At 38.7% G+C, this 24,989-nt stretch overlaps 1 protein-coding gene across 5 annotated transcripts in view; it reads left to right on the top strand.

Annotated features, from left to right (window-relative positions):
- The window catches only part of LOC149932468 (neural cell adhesion molecule 2-like), an 86,987-nt gene that overhangs the window by 46,218 nt on the left and 15,780 nt on the right, over positions 1-24,989 (top strand). For all 5 annotated transcript variants that reach the window (XM_090155281.1, XM_090155279.1, XM_090155280.1 and 2 more), the window contains one exon: positions 14,149-14,436. In XM_090155281.1, coding sequence (XP_090011407.1) covers positions 14,149-14,436 — 288 coding nt within the window. The remainder of the gene's footprint in view (positions 1-14,148; positions 14,437-24,989) is intronic.

Here is a 24,989-nt window from a genome sequence, read left to right as displayed (position 1 = left end):
CGCCTAAGGGAAAAACGATGTAAAAAGGGACGAACGAAGGAGAAGGGGAGAGTGAGCCCAAGATGATGAAAAAAGAAAATGTATATGCGCGGGTATACACGCCCCCTTCGTTGGCCCACGCGTTATCGATTGAGCATAGATTAAAAAGGGTGATGGCTTTAGGGCCCCCCTTATATTCCGTGCCTCTCTGCTTTTTTTCTATTTTCTCCGTCGCGGCTAATCTTTAAGAGAGGTATTGGCCCGTGCTCTGCCTTCGCCTCTTGATGAAAATGATCCCCTTCCTTTTCTCTCGGTTTTTATCTAGTTTTTTATCCGGGCACTCGGTTCCCATCTACTTATTAGCTTCTTTACGCATAAATAGAAGAGTTCATTCTTGTTTGGGTTCTTCTTTGAGAATAATGTAATTAAGCCCCACTGCCTAATAAGCCTCTCTCGGGTAAATAAAACGGGGTATCATTTCGTCTCGTTGTAATTTGAATTTTAAAAATCTGAGAGTCTCCTTCGCTCTCTTCTTTTTAATTCGTCGATACGCGAACGACGAGCTCTATTGATGCGGATGAACATTTATCATTTAAACCGTAAGGCAACATTGCCTAATTCTCTGCCTACCATCCCGGCGGAAAAATAGGCGAATATAATATATAAATAAGCGAAAAAGTATACGAGATTCCTAATTTATTGTTAGTATTCTCTTTGATGTGTTCAAGTTGGGGAACTCTAACCCGCCTTGATTACTTTTCCGTACAAATATTTTCCTTTCGGAGGTCTGATAATTTATTTTCCAGCTTTCGTACAAAAGACTGTTATTTTCTTTTTGAAAGTGCAACCGAAAAATTATATTCATGTTATGTTCTGTTTATGTTAAGTACGTTAAAGTGTTCGGATTAATTAATTTATTTCAGGTATATCAACCTTAATTATATCAGTTATGTTGTAGATAAAAAAAAGTAAATACGGAATCTGGCATCTCCCATTTCGATGATTAATTTTTTATATCTTCATCCATTCTGCTATATACACACTTAAAAGAATGAAAGCTTTAAAAATATATGTATTTTTTTGATAAATTCTTTATCCTCTCTAGTCCATTGTCTTTTTCGGACTTTCCTGACCCAAATAGCCCCTCTTCGGTATCCCTTCGCTTCCTCGTATTCATTCCTTTAAAATAGGATTAGACGTTGAAACGCGGAGAGAGGCCTCGTTACATCCGGGAAAAAACTTTTGCTTCGTAGTGAAGGCAGCGGAGAGATACGTATAGCGAAATTAATCGTTAGAAAAATCTAATAACATTGGAAGAAAAAACGATAAAGAGTTGGCTCTTTCCGCCTCCCGCATTTTCTCTCGGTCTATATCTATCTCTTCAAGCCGAGAAAGTAAAGGCCAAAGGAGCGCTGCCGCCTTTAGATGGTAAAAACATCTTATGGGAGCCGTCGCCTCGATAATCACTTTTAGCCAGTATCCCGTCTCCCTCGATACCACGTATGCTAATTTGATTACAGGCATGTTAGCGTCTTTTTATATCAATGTGTCCTCGTTTCCGACGTGTGCTCCTCGTTCGTACCCCCGTCGCGCCCCACGCGCTTTCTTTTCTTTGACCTTATTCTCTTTTATACGTCCGAAATTCGATCACTTAAAACTAACATTGGAGAGGAGGCGGGATGGGAAGTACGCCGCTAATTAAAGCGCGCCTCGATAAGCGTGTCAAAAATGGTTTATTCCTTCTAAAGTATTCAGCCACTTCGTACCCTTTAAAGGCGGCGTTGAAAAGCGCGGAGTAAAGGGAAAGGGAGTTGTTGCGGTGCACTGGACTAACTTTATCTAGACGGTAAATGATACTTTGTAACTTAAACGTTCCACTTTTTGTTCCCACAGAGTCGCTAGTCTGTGGAAGGCGGGATGGTATACGTTAAGGGGTTGACGGTGCGCGTCTGCCTGTAAGCCTCCCAAAGCCCTAATCCATCCTTCACTTTTATTTTACACGTAACCCGACCATTCGAGATCTTTTATTCAGGACGAATTTTATTTGTAATATAGGAAAATTTTCGTTCTATTCTTCTTTCATAAATGAGCTAAGAGGACCTCTAAGCTCGTTTTCGTTACGTACTTCAAGGTTTATTGGAGCGTTAAAAATTCCGAGTTCTTTTATCCGAAATTTGTATTTGGAAATAACTGAACTAACTCGATTTCTCTAACGCGGTGTAATTGGCCCGGGGAATCTGCGACTTTCTCGGGCACAGAATATCGAATGTTTCAAGTGGGCGTTTCAGACACATACATTTCGCGATAGAAGGTCTTCTGGGCTTTTTTTTCCTTTGTCTCGAATGATACAGGCCCAAAATGTTTAAATAAAAACAATAGTAGGAAGACTGTTTAAAGCGGAATACGAGTAACGTTTGTTTAAGGCTCCCCTTCTAATGATTTATTAATAGCATTGTCGTAAGGATTTTAGCTTTATCAAATCATATTAATAATTCACGACCAGGGTTCAGCCACCCAGGAAATCTAATTTATATTTAGACAGCTATTTCTTCAAATCAAATAAAAACTATATTTATTAAAGATTTCCAATCTGCAAGAAATCAGACATTAAAATCTAATTGAAAATAGTAAAATTCAAACGGAAAATTTGTTATAAAATCCATGATACAATATAAACTCAATAATATTCATAAATATTAAATGATTTTTTGAATTATTTGATATTGTAAGATATTCAGATATGGGCGTCGTTCAGTATCAACTCACTGCTTTACTGAAAAATACCACCTATCATATCACTGCTACACTAAATCTAGGCAAGTGTAAAATATCATGAATGAACTGCGTCGCTTTAATGAATTCACTCTATCTGATAGTGACCGCCATAGAAAGAGCCCTTTCGTTGATCGCCTTAAACTTTGTTCTATGTTTTGCGTCAAATCGTAGACACCTTTCATTCAATAGACGATTTATTGGCATTTGATTTTTTACGAAGATCCTTTCTCAAAGTGTGAAACAGTTACTTCAAATAATGCACTGTTCGTGACCCCTACCGTCAATATTTTTATTTCCAAAGGAAGAGCGGTTCATTAAAATGATCTAAAAAACAAAGCTCAGGTTTTATTAAAATAATCTAAAGATAATTTCGCACACCAGCAATCAACGGATGAACGGGTGTAAAAATGTGGGACAAAGGGTGGGTTTTTTTTGGTGGGTTCCAAATATTGCCGTGAGTAACCTTGGCAAACCTTTCAAGGTCATTCACGGAAAAATCGTAACCTTAACACAGTATTCAAAAGCGTAATTATTACTTATCCGTTTCGATTCAATTCTTCTTAGTCACTAATAAAAGTTATTGATTAGCTGCCCAATGACAATATGTAACATTAAAATTGATAAGTATAAAATTTAATACGAAAAATTGTACCAATTAAAGGAAATAACAGCAGAGTAAGGTATCCCCCTCACCTTTTTCGTCCATAAAACAATCTGGAGCTGCAATACTCAATAATATTTATTGTACTATTTCCAGAGAAAACGCGGCTAGACATTTCAGTTTTCTTCAGTGTTAATGGTGTCTTTTTGCTGGTGTTTAAGTAAAATATTTTCTATTTGGTATAATAAACAGTCTGGGACTAAATCCATACGAAGCCTTGCCCGTTTCGGTCGTTTCAGTGCCCCACTTACAGAAAATATCTTTCACAGGCAGCTGAAGTAGCTGGTGCTAACAAATGTCTTTTATCAAGTACAGCAATAGCTAAATATTTAACTTGTTGCTCTCTTCAGTAGACTAACGGGCACGATAAATCTGGATTTGCCGTAAATTCGTGTATGTAGTCATGTATTTGTCCGTTGAGAGAACCAGCCTAGGTCTCTTTTTCCACATTAGGTAAAAATTATTTGATGAAGTTGACGCAACTGCTTCGATTTTTGCCGGGTCATGGTTGCTTGGAACAACAAACTCCGAAGTATACGTTTCAGGGGCGACTTTCTTGAGCGGTGTTTTAAACTCTGGGTATATTTCTGCCCAAGACGGTGCGCTAAGGTCGCCTGTAAATATGATTAAGATAAATATATTTTACAGATTATTTCCTTAAATGAGATTTCGGCAGATAGTGGATGACCACTTTCAGTGAAATATCGAAACGTTACAGTTGTCGACCTAATAATTACGAGTATCTTGAGAATTATTATTTCTTTGAAAAACCACTACTGATCGATTTATTTGGTAAAAATGGATTAAACCACATTACTTCGATTATAAATAATTATTATCTTCTTATATTACCTTCAAAAATAAATAATTTTTGTCTCGGGTCAACCATGGCTGGTATTAAATAAAAGGGATCGGAGAGATGGGCACTAAGATTTTGTGGTGGGGTGCTATAAATAGATACAAAAGCCTCTAATAATTTCATGACGATCATGGCGTTTAAACACTCGGTCGCTTCTTTCAGCGGATAAAAAATATTTTGTACACCTTTAATTTTATCAAACAAACCGGGAGACGGTGCGTATGTTATTCCACGAATTGACAAAGATCTATTGTTCAAATTGAGTCTTCGGTCCAGGCTTCAAGAGAAGGTTCATTTAAAAAATTAGTACTTAAGCTACAGTTTTCTACTTTTATATGACCTTAATGAAACGCTCCATTGCGAAGCATAAAGAATTCCAGCGAGTTTTCACCGGCAAACTAAATCAAGGCAATTTGATTTCAATTTAAGTTTTCCGTTCAATTCGTTGATTTCCAGAAAAACATAATGATACCGCTGACGTAGTCTAACACTGGCTTAAGCCTGGTTTTCACTTGGCGGTTTTTGGGCGAAAAAGCCCGGCGTCGACGGAAAATGGGCGAAAATTTCCGTCGACGCCGGGCGGAAATTCCGTCGGTTTTCGGTTTTGTGTGGCGATTTTCATTTTTATTTTTTTCGCTCAGTTGGGCGATTTCGCTCTTTTTCAACCAATCAAAAACCATTTTCGAAAGGTGACTGTGACGTCAGAGGGGATGGTTAATTTCCTGCTTCTTGCATCCGGAACTCGGCCACGTGCTTTTCTGCGAATTTTGGAACGTGTCTTTTTTCTTGATACCCTTGTTGCCTTCTTTTCCAGTATGTTTCTTTCACACAAACCGATCTTTCATAACTCATATTTCTTCGAACACGATAGATAATGTAAAATAACATTAAATTTAAAATGCTTACATGGGCTTTAATCAATAGTTATTATGATCAGATAAATCATCCATTTTTAGGCCTAGGCTTAAATCTCCATTATCAGACGAAAACCGACGAACTCGCTGGCAGAAACAAAATCGCTTTATTTCCGCCCAAAAAAATCGCCAAGTGAAAATGCTAAAACGCCGACAGTGAGCGAAACGTTGAAAACCATATCGCCGACGTCGAACTTTCTGTCGGTGATTTTCCGCCAAGTGAAAACCAGGCTTTACGCGACGACTCTTGTTTTAAGTTGTTTACCACAACTAGACTGTTCCATTTGGCTTTGGCAGGAATACATACCTCGAACTAGGAATGGTTATGCTCTCGTATTCCCTATGGTAAGATCTCGCGGACCGTTTTCGGTGACGTGTATGAGAAAAAAAATTCCCCTCTTTAGGAGTTTTAACTCCGCGCAACCTCCGCTTTATACAACTGTAGTTTTGTTGTCAACTATACTCGGTAACTCTGGGGAGTCCAGGATATTATTGGTAGGAGATTTTTAAGCCAATGAAACTCGTAAGAAAAAACACGTATGCTCTGACGTCAAAAATCGGCCGAGACAATCGTTCCAAGTTAGAGTAATGTATTCCTGGCTTTGGTAATTGTGTCTTGGTTGAAAATCCAACTGTCATCGCTCCATGCTAAAAACAAATATATTTTAATGAAATCTCACATTTCAGTGGCGCTGTGACGTGAAGTACTCGCTGCACCACAGTCTAACAACTATTACCATCATCTAATTCCACTAGATTATCATCTGAATCGCCTTTATCCCAGGATTCGGAATATAGATCTTGAAGATAAAAGGCCTTTATCATATTGCTGGCATTGTAATAAAGTATTTCTTTTAATTTTAAGTCGGTGAGATTCAAATATCACGAGATACGAAAAACTACCCGAATTTATTACAGAATTTTTACACCCCTGTGTCGCTCTTTAAGAAAAGATAAGTTCTTTGTGAAAGAACCACTACACGTTAGGAATAATCATGTAGGGAGAAGCGTTACATCTATATAAATCCTTGGCGGGCAACGAAAATACTACAAAGGGTTATCTCCTTTAAAAAGAAATATAAACCTGTGTTGATGGGACACCTAGGTTTTCAAGAATTTCTTCAATTTTAGGGAGTATGTTCTCTCCAGTATGAGATGCTTTGAATTGCGAACAAACCAGAGTGCGATGCTCAAGTTGGAATATCTCGTTTTTGAATTGGCACTTGACACCTATCACCGCTTCTATAGATATCGAACTACAAAGTCAGATGAAGATACGAAACACCGCGCAACGAATTCTTAAGTTTGGGTGTGATGTCTTAGGAAACAAAGGTTTTCAAATCTCTCGAATGTTCGACGGCTCTGAATGCGAATATGTGGCAGGAACATGCTTGTAAAATTTCTGAAAGCCTTTCTTTCAACGAATCGGAGTGGAAGGCCGTCAACAGCCACTGTATCCACCATACACTGTTAAAAGCATAATTGCTGAGTCTTTTCCACTTTGTTAGGGGAGAAATCGTACGATTTGAGGAACCGATAGCTCTTTTCCAGATTGTGGCGACGCTCTTCTAGTGGAACGTCTTTTTGCTTTTTCTATACAGGGTGTTAAAAAAATGGACCAGTGTGAATATCTCAATCCGGAGAACGCGGTGGCCAGTGTATTGGCCCGTTGTTTCCGATCCATTTGTTGTGAAAAATGTACGTCTTTCACAACTCAATTTCTGTGTGGCCCAGGACCATCATGTTGGTACCAAACTCTGCGGTACTCGGCGATTGGAAGATTTTCTAAAAAAATCGTTGACTCCATTTTGGAGTAAACGCAAGTACGTCTCTCCATTTAGCCAGTCCGGAATGAAAACGGGACCAATAATACGGTTGTTTAAAATTCATGGCCCTACGTTGAGGCTAAATTAGTCTTGATGGTTGGTCGGCATGGTAAAACGAGGGTTTTGGGTATCCCAGTAATGAACGTTATGAATGTTCACAACTCCATCCTGAGAAAATTACTTTCATCTGTGAAGAGAATGTCCCGGTGGAAATTTGGGTCAACGTCTAATTGAGTCAGTACCCAGTTTGAATAATCTAGTCGATTATTCTCGTCACCTGCTTTTAATCCTTGGTGGAGGTGAACGTGGTAAGGATGCATTTTGTTTCTTTCTAAAACTTTCCAAATGTATGTGTAAAAATTGAGCACTTCTTGTACTGTTGCGAGAATTAGCGTTAAAATAAACCAAAATGTCGAAAACGGCATTTTGGCCACCTTGGTTACGTTCATCAATGTTAATAATAATAAAATAATAATAATCAGCCCAAGGCACCACCTTAGGCCTAAGTCATCAAGCGACTTTTGAACCCATAATTCAGGTGGCCGGGTAACAATGCGTAGGAGGGTGGTGGCCAGCCCTGCATGCCACGAAATCGAGCCAACAGCTCCCTACACTAACTATAACCGTTAACCTCGACAAGTTTTTATAGAAGGGGAAACCGAAGAACTCGGGGAAAACCCCTTAAACCAGAGGGGAGAGAACTTGAAAACTCAACGCGGAAGGAGTTGTTCCGAGTTTTCACCCAGTGCCACAAGCTGGGATCGAACCCGGCTCCTCTAGCTGCGAGGCGAAAGTGCTAACCACTCCGCCACCCCACCACTCCGCCACCCCACCACTCCGCCACCCCACCACTCCGCCACCCCACCACTCCGCCACCCCACCACTCCGCCACCCCACCACTCCGCCACCCCACCACTCCGCCACCCCACCACTCCGCCACCCCACCACTCCGCCACTCCACCACTCCGCCACCCCACCACCCCACCACCCCACCACCCCACTACCCCACTATTACTCCGCCACCCCACTACCCCACTATTACTCCGCCACCCCACCACCCCACTATTACTCCGCCACCCCACTATGTTTCCATTGACATTTCTGGTTAGTTGAAATAGCCTAACAACTTTTAAAATTGTTGCGTGATTTGGTCGAAGTTGTGGATGACGTAGGTGAAACGTTCTTGCAGCAACTCGTGCGTAATTACCATTCTCGTAATAAAGTCGAACCATTTCAACCTTTTCTTTGGGAGTAATGAATTTCTGATTATTGCAAATACCTAAACTAATTGGATTTTTAACAACTATACAACATAAAAACCTTATGCCTTTAGGCCTAAGTGACTTTTGAAATTTTATTTCGAAGTTGTTGACATGGCGACCGTGCTACAGCGTAACAAGCGTGAGAAAAAGCAAGTGTAAATGCCATCGGACCATTTTTTTAATGGAAATTGTACGTAAGCATCGCAAATGCAAAATCTTTTATGTTAGTAGCCTTTCAACCTGGTCTCTGACGCAATTCATTTTAGGGCTACTTGTCTTTGATCTCGACTTTATATTTCGCAAATCAGATCGGGTCAAATCTAGTTAGCCAAACAATGTGACGAGGAACCAGCTTCGTAACTCTTGCGGTTCTCAAGATAATTTTCGAATGACCTTGAAGACATAGATCAAGGTCATTGAAATGTTCATGGTCGGTTGACCCCCTGAGCGCTCTAAAACACCCTAAAATATCAAAATCGTAGCTAAAACTAATTTTGAGATATTTGCCCTGGTCCATTTTAGCTAACACCCTGTACAATTTCGAAGAAATTTTTTTGAAAGGCTATGTAACACTTACAATTGTTAGAAAGATAATATCGATACGCTAGACAATAAATGAGCAGCGGATAGTTGGGCTTCATTTGCAATAGTTGATTTTATAAAATGTCTTAACGCTTGCCCAACTTGTTGAAATGTTACCTTGGAATAGTTCAGCTAATGCCTAAGAATGAGTTCATAAACTCTTAAGTGGAGAGAGAACGGATCCACAGCTGAAGCGGGGAGGCAACATTTCAACAAGATGGCCAAGGTTATTTTATAAAAAGAACTAAGGAACGTATTGCTTTGACAATTCCGCATCATTTTGGTCGAGCGTGACTGAATAATAATCTTTACGGAAAAAAATCAACTTACCTGCAACTGCCGATTAAAGTTCGCTGGTCCATCTCCTCTTTTCTGTTCGTTGCAAATCGTGCACTTGAGTATTTTTTGTTGGCGCCCCGGACTTTACAATTTTGACAGTTTTTAAATGTTTTTTTAATAAGTGTTGCGCATTTTTAAGTTTTTAAAAATTTTTAACCATGAACGCGCAATTAAAAGTTGGTGAATATTTTCTATTGTTTTACTACGACCTTAAGCTGCATAGTTTCTTGCTCGTTATAATTTGGTTGGGTTATCAGAAAACAATTAAGCCAAAGCTTGGTAAATCGACAGTGGGATGCGTTATTCTTTTGTGCAGTGTGTACGGATTGTTCTGTTTTGAATACTTTCGTAATTGAACCAAATTATCTCGCACTTTCTCGTGTTTAAAAGCTTCGATCAGTCTTTATTTTCGCCAATAACTCTCAAGCTCCTCTTATCTTCAATGAATATTTTATTATTCATTTCTAAACTGATGTACGTAAGTGGCTACGAGTCGACGAAAACCCATTGAAGAGATCAAAAACTTCATTCACGCTAAACGTTAATCTATAAATCGTCGCGAAGTTGTAGATAACGACTTGGTCGTAAAGAGAGGAATTTTACGAAAATTAAATCTTGAGTTTAATTGACTGGAGTATTAAATAACCTGCTACAAATTGGTATCACCTCATAGGTTAAAAATATTTAGATTACTAGGTAATGTGGATCATTATCGTTATCATTTATCAAACGGTTTTTCTAAATACACGTAACTTAATTACTTCCAAACTTTAAATTTAATTTAATTTTGATTTGGTAAAATTATCGTTGAATTGTAGTATTATAAATATATTAAGAGTTTAAGTGAGTTAAGCATTTATTCGTGAATAATGATTGTCCATATTACATAACGGATTACAAATTAGGTTTATCGCTATATAAAATTTTGACAATGGATCATTTATGAAACATTTGAGACGGACATGATTTTCAGTAGCGGCGCTAAGGTTTTTTCACAGGTGGGCTAATTATTTTGTGGCCTCTAAGAATTTGGTGGCCCTTACAACCATGGAGTGTAGCTACACTCCATTTTACAAATTTAGTGACCCCTTATAAATTTTCCAGGAAGCGAGAAGAGCAAGGTCATTTTCTTGGTGCGGCTCTCGTCGCGTTTACTGGAACCCCTATGACCTTGTATACGACCTGGAGGGGACATGTGCATGCCCGGGGTATTTCCCTAAATTCCCTTTCTTTTCTTTCTATTGTCCATTCAACTTTATCTCAACTTTCTCTCAATTTCCGCTCCCTTCCTCCCCAATCTATCTGGTAAACAAATTGATTTTGAAAGTTTTTTCCAGAAAATTTTTCTTGGCAATAAAACAAATTTCTAGAGATAAAGAAAATTCATAAATTCAAATATGTGGCCTCTTAATTATAAATATGTGGCCCCTCTCAGAAATGCAGGGGGGCTAAAGCCCACTTCAGCCCACCCTTAGCGCCGCTACTGATGATTTTGTAAATATATTTTCTTTGTGTTCGTGTAAATATATTTCTTTGTGTTCGTGTAAATATATTTCTTGGTGTTCGTGTAAATATATTTCTTTGTGTTCGTGTAAATATATTTCTTTGTGTTCGTGTAAATATATTTCTTTGTGTTCGTGTAAATATATTTCTTTGTGTTCGTGTAAATATATTTCTTTGTGTTCGTGTAAATATATTTCTTTGTGTTCGTGTAAATATATTTATTTGTGTTCGTGTAAATATATTTCTTTGTTGTACAAACCATTTATTTTACAATTTTATTATAGTAACCATTTAACTACTTTTTAATTTATTTAATGTAACACTTAATCCTAATCTCAATTATTCTAATTAAATAACCCTAGACAACTTAACTATAATTTAAAATCTCCATTACTCTACCAAAATATTTAAAGTGTTTCACTAAATTATCTATAAAATCATTTTTATAGAGTTTGATAGGGTTTTACAATCATACTAAGAAGGAGTTTAATGAATGGTATTAAAAAGACCGTTTAATTTTAGATGGTACCAGTCGCGTACTTATTTCCGGAAATCGCCGTATCTATAATGGTCCAATATAATGATGAACCTTGACACGGTGTGCTCCAGAATTAGAGACTTTCAAATGATTGTAGCCCATTGGACCGAAATCCCATTCGTCCGAATGTACCATTCAACCGAATTCCAATCGACCGAAAACCGCTTTTTGCGCGGTTTTCATTCAATATACCGTTAGTGATACATATTTATAAATCGTAGGTTACGTGACGATAGTATATCTAATTTGGACTAAACTATGTCTTAAATATTTATTATTTCGTACCGACGTGTAATTTTAGACCCTTTTCCCTTGAAATTTGATATTTTCCGGGTTTAATTTTGGAAAATAACCTTGATAAGACCCGACGTGAAATAGTTGCCTACCATAACTAACCTAACCCAACCTAACCTAACCTAACCTAACCCAACCTGTACTAACCTACCCGAAGTGAAAACGAACCAGATTTAAATTTCCCATTCAACTGAATCCCGCCATGTTGGGCTATAAACGAAAATACTTTTCGGTTCAATGGGATTCGGTCAAACGAGATTCGGTCCAATAGTATACAACCCTTTCAAATTAGTTCTCGAATTATTTTTGTGAGAAACTTAAATGGCGGTTTGCTTTAAAAATGAATATCTGCAGTTCGGCATGTTCAACGTAGTGAATAATAAAATTCGGTATACCCGTAAATTTCGGTAGAGCGCGTTAAATCAAAACGGGGGTAGAGCTCCGAGTCAGATCCGGAGATAAAGCGTAGTAGAGAAGCCAGAGATTACGGTGAGATATCAATTAGATGTTCAATTTCACCATTATGGCAACGATTCCGTAGGAAAGAGATTATAAGGTAGATAATTCAATGGGCGCGGAAAGAGATTGCCAGCCTCCCTCCTAATGTACGCTACAATATGATCACCGCGCAATCACCAAAACGGGGGAGAAACGTACGACGAGCCTCATTCGCTTCTACATAATACGCTAAATGTTTGGCCGCTGGCTGCCGGTTCTGAGCAGATTAGATTAGCCAGAAAACGTTTGTCATTGGGAAGGTTCGATCCGTCCCACTCTTCATTCGTATACTTCCATTAGATTAATCAAATTGCCCTAGCAACGACTGTTATTACCACTAAACATTAATCCCCATTTAAATAACTTCTTAACGTTCCTATGTCTCGCGTACTAAATTAGTGGAGCTCCGAATCGTCCCGTCGAACCGGCTCTAAAGCCACGCGTAGTTTTTAAGCAAATATGCGCCTAATTTTGGCAATCCGAACGTCTACCGCTCGCGTAATCCGTCGGCGGATGACGCGACCACTCTCCCGCCCGACGCTCGTTCCTCTTTATAATAATGGATTCGATCAAATTGTAATCAGCGAAGTTTAATCTTCGCCGGTTTACAATGCCCCGTACCAGCGGAGCGGAGAGATTAGGCATTTGCCCGAATTAAGGTAACGTTACTCGGAAGAACCGATAAGCCCTTGTCATTTCTGTTCACTGTTTCCTCCCGCCTGTTTTCCAATAACTCTAAATAACTACAAATATGTCCACGAAATCGCCAAGCTCGGAGTTGCTCCAAACTTCGAGCGTTAAATTGGCGTATACGAGACGTGATCGTTACGAAGTTGCCGATTTCTTAACCGATTTTCACTTCCGTTCCATGACACAAACTGTTACAATTTCCGGTCTTGGTTTTCAAGCCAATACGGGGTTCAATTAAAATTCCCAATAATTGGCCTGTTAAGTCGATTCGAGATCGATCCAAAATCCGAAATCGTTAAATACGAGATATAGATTGTTAGTCTTTTCTGTCGCGTCTACTATTGACTTATTTGATGCTAGGTTTGTTTTCCATCTTAAATCGTAACGGTGTTGTCGTGGTGACATTTCTTATGTCTTTGCGGGTTAAAGGTGTAATGGATAACCTGTATCTAGTAAAATAATAGTTACCCTGTAAAGACACCACCTTAGGCGCAAGTCCTCTACCGACTTTTAATGCCTTTTTCATTCGGTTGGCGTAGGAAGGTGGTGGCAAGCCTTTCATGCCACGCGAATGAAAAGCTCCCAACACTTGCTTTAATAATAGAGAACTTGCTTACGAGGTGATAGTGCTGACCACTCCGTCAAACAATCAAAATAAGCACCTTAAGACATTAACAAGATCCAACATTTTTACACAATTATGTTGGGGGGGGCAAAACACGCTTAACGGAAAGTTGTCGAGATCTCGCTAGTTTACGGACAAAGGAATTTAGTCGTAATTGTCAATTTACCTTAGAAGTCGGGGACGGTTAATCATTATCCATGTTTAAATTGATTTTTTTCGGGAAAAAAATGTAAACAAAGAAATTTACCGGTTAATATTTCGGAAAATGATTTTAAAACATGTATTATTCGTAAAATCTGAGCTTTTTATCGAAAAAAACGTCGTTTTTCCGATTAATTTTACAAATTTGTCAAAAATTTAATCGGATAATACAGAAATATAAATTACTTGATCAAAACGTTTTACGAATAATTTTGAGAGCTTTATCTATTGAATAAAATTTAACCATCCCCGACCGCTAATTTACCTTCACTAAAGGTAATTAGTATTTTTATTTAGTTTTGTTCAATCAAATCGATGTGTACGAAAATTATTTATTTTAAATATACTGTACATGGAGTTCGGTCTTGGTCCGAAAAACCGCAAATTCTTTAAAACTTTCCCAACAAACGCGTTGCGTGGCTGACCCTTTGTTGAAATGTTTTCTCCATTCACACGGAGCAACTCGGTTTGCGGGTCTAGTTGACCAACGAGGCTTTCAAAAAGTGTGGTCTCGTATAAATAGGTCTTCCCTATTTCTCGTAATTCACAGGCTCGCGTTTCACTTTCTATATATGAATTGGCTTGTTATCTATTTTGGACAGACTCTCCGGCTTGCAAGAGCTCCGAGAAGATTTTGTACGGCGTGGCTCGAGGCGAGGAAGCGCATATCAAGTGCGAAGTTGAAGCCGATCCGCCAGACGTCACCTTCCAGTGGTCTCTCAATAACTCGTTCGAAAATCGAGAATTGCGCGGAGTTCGCACGAACGGCACCGTCAGCGTCGCTCTTTACACGCCTCTCAGTCGAATGGATTACGGATACCTTTTCTGTTACGGGGTCAACGCTATTGGCAAACAGAAAGAGCCCTGCATTTTCAAAGTCGTACCAGCAGGTGAGTGAACGAACCCTTTTTTTTGAGTGCCGAGCCCCGCTTCTTCATTTCACATTGAATTTCTCGATGTACTCGCTCCCCCTGTATAAACATAAAACTCCTCCCGCTTGTATGGAGAAAGAAATTTTACGTTTGAGACTGGCTTTGGGGAATTTATGACCTCCTTTTCATTGCGCTGTTAGAAAGGCAAATATTCCGCCTCTAGATGGCCTTTCTAATGGAAAATCTACCTCTTTCTAAATTTTTCAAGCAAAAAATATTTCAAAGCTGAACCCATTCCATTGCCAATTTCTTAGTAAAGTTACCGCTATGTTTATTTTAATTCGACCTTTTCTACCCAGGGTATATGTTGCAGCTTTTTTTAGTCTTAAACCTATTATGAATGGAAAGTTTAGAAACCAATGCTGCTGATAAAAGAGTATTATACTAACGGCTAATACGCTTTTCTTACGATGGGCAAACAAAGGGGAAAGGAACTTGTCTTCAGCCTGATGCTTTTCTTCTTTCGACTTAATAGTAAAAGGCGGTAATTAGGATCAGCTGCACCGTCAAAGCATATCGCACGCCCTCGTTTCATTAAATCTCACCCAAACATAATAAACTCCCTCAAAAATATATTAACAAACTTGCTACCAAAACTATAAGGCTCTGTAATTATAGTTCTTAACTAGACCATTAATTTTTTCTAATCTTGCGTCGCTGTGAAACGTGTAATTACGAAGTTTATTTGGAACTTGTTGGGGTCGCACGAAAAGTTTTTCTCAATGAAAAATCTGAGGCCGTCTTTGATATATCGATTTATTTTCCAAATTTCGTTTAATTTTTATATATTTAAGCTCTAGCTTTATAACTGGCTGCGTAATTGTTGGTGGTGACTCCATTCGACGATATAAGTTACTTTTCTCATTTCGAAATCATTAGTGAAGCTTTTTCTTTTAGGTAATATCCGCGCCCTAATTAGTGTAAAAGCAGCAACCGTTGGCGTCTGCCTTCGTTAATAGAGAGGTTAAGCAAAGCGCTCTAGAAGTTTTAAAAACAACGTCGGAGAAACATTCTTTAAAATCGGTTAAAGCAAGCTTTCAGTTCGCCGGCTAACGCAATCAAGTACTTGTAAGTTTGCAATCGAATTTAACAAATTGCGCACCTTTCGCTAATCCAGGGTAGACAAAGAATTAAAACGTCGTTTGAATACTTAAACAGGCTTTTTGTATGGGTGTTAGTGTTGTCGAAATACAATTGTCGCTTCATGTGTCCGGGTGTACCGCAAATTTATCTTTTGTATACTAGTACTTATTTCGCCAAATTCGTCTTAAGGGCCTACAGTGGCCATTGTCTCATTTCGCGCTATTTCAAGCTGAACTTTTTTAATTTTGTATTTTAACTCATAAAATGAATATTTAAGTGTAGAACAGCCTCTTGTTTAGTGATTAAAATAATTTTGACAATTTAAAATTTAAAATTAAGTTATTACGTTTTAATTCGGACCCCCGGAGATAAACAAGTTGGGCAAGCACACAAACTACCCTTTAGTTAGGACCTTATATCTCTTTATCTATTAATATTAGAATTATCAAAATTATTTTAAGCACTAGAGGAAGGTTCAACCTAATAAGAAAAATGTAATTCAATGATGTAATTGTTTAAACAGAAATGTTCAGCTTGAACGAAAAAGAGGCTTTTACTGTATTCTTCCCCCTTAATTGTACAAATCCTGGGTGAATTTCAATTCAAACAAGTACGCTGCTAGATAAATTATAAGTTGTCATAACTCTGTCTCAATTTGTTCAGTTGGAAAATTATAATTATCAGTATTTTATTTTAACACTAAGTATATTACGACAGAAATATCTTGAAGTTGTTAAATATTCGACTCCGAAGTACAACAGGGAAAAGTAAATCGTCTAAAATGTTCACGTGACTCCCGACGTTGTTGTTCAAACTTCTAGAGTACTCTGCTTAACCTCTCTTATAAAATAAACTCTGTCGCAGTCTAATCTTTTAACTCCCGAAATTTCTAATTGGATGTAAGAAGCGTTCATAATCTCCCTCCTTTATTGAATACGATTAAGTGTGTATAGATGCTAGTCTAATTTCTAGAATCCGCTTTGAATGTCTGACTAGAGCTTAATTCGGAATCAAATGTGTATAAAGGCTTTGAGTGGGTGCGACTAGTCTGCAATATTCTTGGTGCATTGTTTCGTTGATCTTTGACTCCAGACTTCAGTCAGAGAATAGATTTCCTTTCTTACCAGGAGTAAAATACTTAGCAGAGTAGCCCGCAAAATAAAATGTCGCCATTATGAGTATACTGAGAAGAATTTTTAATTCCGCGTTGAAAAGGGGTCGGTACACTTATCCCAGGAAGGGGCAATTACAGTACAGCTGACGCCCGCGCTGTGTTAAGCGAAAATGGCTCCAGCGATGCAGTAAGTGCGCTATCGTTTAACCTCGGTTTCCCTCTGCAGTTGGCGGTGCTTAAAAGGAGGTAGTAAAATAAGCGGCTCTTTTGTTTCGATTGTTGCTATCCATATTTTCTGAAAATTTTTGACTTATTATGGAAACTAGTGGGAGCCACCTTTCTCTCTCTCTGTGTCTTCTCTTTGAAATGGTTTTAAAACGGCTTATTTTAAGTACCGGGGCTGTAGCTATGGCTGTCGACGGAAGCAGCTGCGCCATTGAGCCCCTAATTATCCATTTCGAGGCTTCCGAAATCCGTGGCAATGAAGCGAATTATATTCGTTATGGGGTAGCCGCGTTTATAGTGGCGCCATCTACGCGCTTAGCCCTTTTCCCTTCATAGTTACTCCCTCCTCCTCTACTCTTTTCCTTTTATTATTCGCGCCTCTTTTGTCGGCCCTAACTTAACACAATTAAAATTTAATATCTTCGCAATCCTCGTCTAATTAACTCGGAACGAGTATCTCCTTCCCGTCGTCGATAGCCGATGATTTTCTAAAAAAAAAAAGATTTAAAATTCTCGTTGAGAATGCGTGTGTCTGTGAGACTGGGTTTCCGACTCTTCTAATTATCTATTGAACCGCGCAGCCAGCTCTCTCCATCGTTGCTCGTCTTGGATGAAGCGTTTTACCTAGTTTCGAACCGAGCGGTTATGAATTTAGTAACAAAGTTAAAGGACCCGCTTCCCCGATTTGTGAGCCCTTGCTCGCGAGTCCCGCTTGTGTTGGCGTTTGGCGCCTACCTTTCTAAATAAATATCGAAATCCTTCCTGCGTAATTTATTATCTCTATCTGATTTAGTAAGCGAATATATTTGTCTTTCACGAATCGTTTAAAATTTTATTATTTAATTTGAGCTTCTTGGATTCTTTCGAAACGTGTTACGCTTTTAAATTAATAGGCGAAGAATAGATCACGCGCCTGTAATAAAATATTTGGCCACCAGATGTTTTTTTCGTTGAAATTCAGAATATTTCATTTTTATATAAAATCGAGTGAATATCGCCATTACTTACGCGGAATTTGAGATTTGTTAAATTTGACACTTTATTTCGTCGGATATATAAGATCGATGTGATCCGGCAGCGGTCGTAAAAACCTAGTCGCGGAATTAAGTCTATAAATAAAGCCTAATGCCGTACGCTAGTTTCTTTCTTATAGATAAAGTCGGAGCTAGTACTCGAAGTTCTTTAACAGCGATCTCGTCGGAATTGGGCACTTTTCTTTCGCGTGAGACGGTCGAGAAAAATAGAAAAATCTCTGCGAATTTCTAACGCGGAGTTCGAGGAAGCGTTACGAAGAGGCAATTTTTCCAATTCATTTATATCGTAAGAAATGTTCTTTTTCTCTACGCGTTAGCTAGCTAGATGGAGCCCTACAGGCGTACGGCGGAGCGTAGTAGCAGTCGCAGTTCGCGAGGCGTTCGTCGCCGAGATTTCCCCCCTTAAAGAGAGATAGCGTGTCTAGCTGACGTCAACCGGCGACAAGGTCATAAATCTAACCGGTCAATCGAGTGAAACAAAAGCCTTCTCGGCGACCCCTCGCCATCTGTACCCGAGGTCTCCTTTAATGGCCATCTTCCATATACGGCTGCTAGCATCTTCTCTCGTTCCACCGGCGTTTCTACTTCTCCACCAATATACATTGTCTAAATAAGCCGCGCGTAAGCTTCTTTGTAAGGGTTCTTAGCGCGCGACAGTTCGACTCGGCAGTCATTTTTTCTCATCCACAACGCGATTCTTTGGTTAGTAGTTATCTCTCTCTCTCTCTCTCTCTCTCTCTCTCTCCCTTTTTTATATTTATTCGAGCATCCTCTTTGTCTTTCGTCGTCGCATTCAACGCGGCTTACTCTCATCTGTTTCCCTTCTAGTTTCCTTTATCTTTGGCCAGTCTATCGCCTCGTCTCCGTATGATGGTAATTTTTGCCCCTTTTTTTGCGTCTTGGTCCGCTCCGGCTTAAGACTTTTCCGCGACGTCCAACGTATCAAAACGGCCACTCCACTCGAAACAAACAAAAATTGGAGCGACAGGGAGAAAACGCGTCGCCCCGACTTGGCGTTGTCGTCCGTCGTTGACATGCCCTAATGACTTTAATTTAGCTCTTAAAGTGACTCCGAAAAAATATTAATTTTGTACGGATTAAAAAACTTTCTCATTACGATAAATACGATCAAAAGAGACGTTAAGGAAATTTTTCACTCCTTTCTCCAAAAAAGATTATTCTCCAAGGAAACATTTGTTTAAAAAATAAAAAGCGGAATGGTTTAGTGAATTATTTTTTTATTAATGACAACAAACTGTTTCGCTACGAATTCCTAATAAATTGAAGTTGATGTCTTTAGTTAAAAGTCTGGGAAACGGACTTCAAAGGCGATTTAATTTTTCGTCTGAGACTTTAACGGACTGAATTATTTAATTTTTGTCTGCGGTTGACCAAAATGTAATTAAAATTTTCCATTAACTTCTTATCATTAAATGTCATCCGCTGCATGTATTATTAAGAACAATAGGCAAGTAAACTTACAGTTAGTTCGTGGACTTGAACTGCCCCTATTTATAAGTACACTGAAATAAAACTTAAAAAAAGGGCCCTGTTCGAATAAATAAATTATCCGAACTAGGTGCGTTTGATACAAAAGCCTGCTTCGCGGATAAACTAATTTAAATGGTATACAAACTCTGGTACTTCCGGGAAACGCCATTAATTTTCGGGAAAGAAAACAGTTTTCTTTTTAAGTTCCGAGAGTGTCGAAAGTTTCGTTTCGTTGCCGACGCGGGGAAGAGATTCTCTCTGTGGTTTTCACGGAATCTAGCCGCATATTTTTATTTTTATATAAGAGTACTCTCCACCGTTGATTTTTTTTTATCTGCGGGAGTCTACTGGTTTCGGCAGATATGGCGAAATCTTTTGAAGCTAGAGCATTTTTCTTCATCTTCTCTGGGAAAAGAAGGGAGAGCTCGCGCCTCGAGAAAAGAGAGGGAGATTTGGTACAGTCTGCCACGCAGCCACGTGAAGTGTTAAGAGAGTTCTCTCTGCGGTGTACTGACGGTGGGAGAGGTGGTGGTGGTGGTCTAGGCGTTAGGCAACGGAAAAAAATTCTATCAAGCGAATAATATATCGGTTATCGTTTTGTTGCAGCAGGTGGCTCCCATAGGAATGCTAATATCAAGGGCGGGGTGGGGGACTTCTTGGGTAGGAGTTGGAAAGGCGGCCTACGGCTAAAATTCCAAACACGCCGTATAGATGTCTGTCTCCCGTCTCTCCCTCTGTGTGTTAGACGCGAACCATATCACAAATAAGCGCCGTTTTCTGGAGATAGACGTAGTGCGAAAAGTAAGCGGAAAATCCGTTTGAGAACGTTTGAAATTGAAATTTGTCTCGACGCAGGGTCCATTCAAATGTATTCATGAATCTGGGATTACGTTTCGCGTTTACCAACCTTAATATTTTGTTAAAATGTTTAAATATATTTTATTATCCGAAGAGGGTATTAATTTGAGAACGTTATTCTTCATTATAGATCGCGTTTTTTATCACGAAATGATGAATGAAGTTACACGAAGCCAGAAACAGAACTCGATTAGTAAAAAGCGTGGTAGACGAAAATAGACCAAGCGCCTGTAGAAGTGTTCTACCCGCCACATTCTCGAGTTCAGGGTGAAGCTAACTACCAGAAATAGTATAGTGACTAGTCTTACATCGGATGGGCGGATCCGTCGTATTCGAGGTAGCGAATTCTGATAAAGGTCATTTCCCGAAATAAAGTCACCAGCAACGTTAATAACTTTGGATCTCGAAAGAAAAAATTGGGTGTTTAATATGAACTAGAGAGAGAACGAGCTCGCGAATGCTTTTATTTTCTCGCAGTCATTTGGCTTGTGTTCAGCCTATAAAGATGGCTCGCGTATCCCATTAGAATCTCATAAAGTCGCTCGTGTATTAATTCCATTTAAAATCGTTTTATAACTATTTTCAGAAAGTAGGGACACACCCGTGCTCGGAGTAATACTCGGAAGCGAATTTCAACGCGACGTAGCGATGTTATATTCATTCGGACAACGATATTCGGCTGCGCTCCCCGTGGGCTTCATAAATCATTTAAATCCCGCTTCGCAAGAAGGTTATTTTAGCGTTTCAACGAGAGAATTGTTGTTGGCGGGACACACGCGGACGCACTTGCCCATCGCGACGTCACGCACTCCTCTCTATGTACAATAACGCGGCTTGGCTTAAATGGAAATTCTACGAATGTTGGAAATTCTTCAAGCGATGCACTCGTCAAATTTAATTAAATACGTTCTCTCATATGTAAGCTAGGATTCCGCGTCTCGTTGTATCGTCGCCTCTCTGTCTCTGTAACTTTTCGTTACGTAAATACGGCTCGTCTGTGAACGCGCTTCAAAGCGTTTGCCCCAGCACATCCAAGTACTCGTTATTTCCCAAATGAAAGATTTTAATGTATCCGGAACAAAGTAAACGTATTGAGCGTTTTGAGAACACGGACTCAATAGCCGCGATCCCGCTATCATCCCGCCCGGATTTTCTATTAGCGATTCATTCGTTTATCGCCCCCCCCCCCCCCCCCGCCGTCCTTTACTCTTTGAGGTGATTTATCGACTGTAGAATAGCTTCTAAATTAGGAATTCTTGCGTATCGGTAAAATGTATCTTTAAGAAATCGATCCTATTGGCCTCTTATAAAGACAGAAAGCCTCGCTTCGAAAATCGATATTGCCAATACCAATTTCGGAAATCTACGTACCATCTACTTTAGGCCCATGAAGGAAATCTAGACGCTCAAAGAAAGAGACAGCGGAGTTTGGAGGGAGGAAGGATAAACGTTTTGATCAATTTTCTCTCGTTTCTGTCCCAGCTCGATGGCTAATGTTCGCGAGGAAGGTTCTTAAAATGATTCCGAATGTCTCAAACGATTTAGCTTTTACGTTTTAACGAAAAAAAATAGCCACTGAAGATATTGCTTTCTTTTTCCTTTCCAGCCAGATCCCCTTCCTCCGGGCGACGGCCGTATAAAACCGAAAGAGATGGCCCGGAGAGTGGAAAAAATCGTCCGATTGATTTGTCATTAACTGTCTCTAGAAACCGGAGGGGGCAAACAGTCATTTCTTCCAAATAAAATGGAAAGGAAAAATATGGGAGTGGGGTGTCGTTTTATAGCGTAAAGGCAGCTGCACTGCATGCTCGAGGACAAGATGCGCTTTTCATCGCGTGGGGGTGCTCTTGCCACACTGGAGACGCCACCACCCACTCGTAACCCTTTATTTCCTTTCTTTTAAGTCATCGTCAGTACGTGGCCCTTCTCCCGGGAAATTCTTCATGGTCGTTAATGCTCAATCATTTAGTCGGGCACGAGAACGGGGCTGCTATGAAATAATACTACCGAGTGCGTACGGCTTGGGTGCGCTGCCAATATATATCGTGACCTTCGTACTCTCCACCGCGAGTTTCACCCGCGTGACTTTGCAGCTTAGGTGCAGCGGCCAAAACTATGAATAATGAAGGGTCGTAGGAATATGGCGAAAGCTTAATTTCCGGAAAGAGAAAACTCAATTTTTGGCCTCCTTTTTTTCCTTCTTGGCTTAGCGATCTCTCTCTTTGGAAATGAGCGGTTTTTTTTTGGTACGAGCCAGATTTAGAAGACACCAAAACCATTACTAACAGAGTGAGAGAGTAAGAGCTATCGGTATAGAGGGGCTGGCTCTACGCGCGTACATGTAAAGAGAAATCTCGAATATTGATGAGGTTTGCCCGCCACGCTGACGGATTTTCTTCGACTAAAATGCTTTTAAACTAAATGATACAAGAGTCCGCCGAGCTCCACACGCATTATTAAAGGGCGTTTTTTTTGGGCCTTTTTATCTCGCCATCGTTAAAGCCTTACTCTTATTAATAAATTTAAGATTGCTCCGAAACCATATTAGGGACACTTAATTGCTTCGTATCTCCAGTCCTTCCTCGAATAATTTACCCGGAAAATATATTACTCTTTTTCGGCGTTTATATTTCTAACGTAAACTGAATTGAAATTAGCACCGAAAATATCCACCAAAGCCTTGGATATAAACAACTAGAATTATCTCATTGCATTTTCATTACTCAAGAAATTATTCTTTTTTCTTTATTATCAAAGGCTTGGCTGCGCTCGTAACTTCAACGTGATATTTATCTAATTAAATAAGGGGGCATTGAAAGTTAAATTGCGTTATGTTGTCTAAGGGAATTAAATAAAACTGAAATCATTAAAAAGATATTAAAAAACATAACGTACTGAAAATATGTTCAGTTATTATTTAATCACTAATTAAGTCAAAGGAGATTATCATGCCAAGGAACGAAATGCAAAACCGTATGATTGTTCAGGCCGAAAACTAATTTATAACTCTAAACCAAACCTATGGTATGGCTACCTTAATGTTCAACTTATTTAATATTTGAATATAAATTGAAATTTTTATTAATAAATTCTATTGTAACAAAATTTGTATTACGTAATCGAAGCAAAGCTTAACATGTAAGGTGAAATGAAAGGACGCTGTTAAAAATTGAATTTGACCCCTGACATAAATATATGTAAAATTTAAATCCTTTTACTTCTTAAAAAGCGATCAAAATCGTCGTCCGCCTTTCCAACGATATGTTATATGAAATATAATCACCAGTATTTCTGTCGCCCTTACACCAAGATTTCCATTATTGACCACTCCCTTTTATAGATTTCGATATTTTCGGCTTTGCTAAGTGGTTTGTTTTGAAGGTTATTCCTAAAGTTGCGTTGGAGGTTGTATGCCCTTAAAGAAGTACACGCCCAAAGAAATAGCACATTTATTTTGGTTTTACCGTTTATATGTTTATATTATATTATAGAATTAGCTGTAAAGAGGGAATTTACTGTTTTAAAGAGCTCACGTCATTTTAGTTCCAATCTACGTAGCGAAATTCTGTGGGTTAGCTTTGCTAACGACGGATAATTTTCAAGCCTTATGACGTCACGAATAATTTATCCACTTACAATATTGCCGGCTGCGTAGTGTACAAGAAATTAGTTGTGATAAAAATATAAAATTGAAGACACCTGTGTATATTTTAATAAGAATAAAAATAGCTACTTTATTTACACAGTAAAAGTTTAAAAGTACAACATTTAGTACACGGCGACTACTTTTTCAGTTTTGTCACGTGGTTCTCCCGAACCGTAATTTGTATATTTTTAATTTGTCGAAACCAGACCTGATGATGCCTCTGAACAGAGCGCGAAACTAGTCGCCGTGTACTAAATGTTGTACTTTTAAACTTTTACTGTGTAAATAAAGTAGCTATTTTTATTCTTATTAAGAAATTAGTTGATGGAAATTTCCCGGTTTGCTCGCGTCTCTTCAGTTTGAGGTCCGTTGAGACAACCTAATTTGAGAATTAGATTGAATCTATTTATTCCTATATATTTATAATCTGGTTGTATTAGTAAAAGTAGGCTATAATCTATTGTAATTTATTTCACGAGTTAAGCATCTTTAACAAAAGTCATATTATCCATATTTGGTCGGAAGTAAGAGTCATTTATCATAGTTTTATATTTTCCGTCAACTATTTAACGGAAAACCCTACGTCGATTATTTCAATAGTAAAGTCGAGATGCGAGCTTCATATAGCACAGTTCTTGCTGTTCCTAACGTATCAGAATTAGAATGGGCGAAGTCTTCCACATATTTCAAGAAAATAATTATGTATAATACAATGAATGGGTTTATTTAAACTGCCTACGCTAAATAATATTACCATTATGTACATTTAACGAAAACATAGTATATTCCCTCTTTTTATTAACAAAATAATAACTAACAGTATACCCTTATCATTTAATTCGTACTATGCGGAGATTCCCTTTGCTTAGGTAACTTCAAAATTATTTATTCTTGCATTAAATAAGACTTAGTTTAATCTGCAATATAACTATAAGGCCCAAATTTGTAATTGTTTTTTGTAATTTTTGGCTGTTCTATGTGATGTATAAAATAATATATATATTTAAATTTATATCCGATTTCGAATACTATCATTTATAACTCCTTTAATTATTAGCTT

Source organism: Leiobunum rupestre, chromosome 8 (genome assembly GCF_980474605.1).
Source record: "Leiobunum rupestre chromosome 8, qqLeiRupe1.1.hap1, whole genome shotgun sequence".
NCBI classification, from domain to species: Eukaryota; Metazoa; Arthropoda; class Arachnida; order Opiliones; family Sclerosomatidae; genus Leiobunum; species Leiobunum rupestre.
This window is presented reverse-complemented; position numbering and strand designations above follow the sequence as displayed.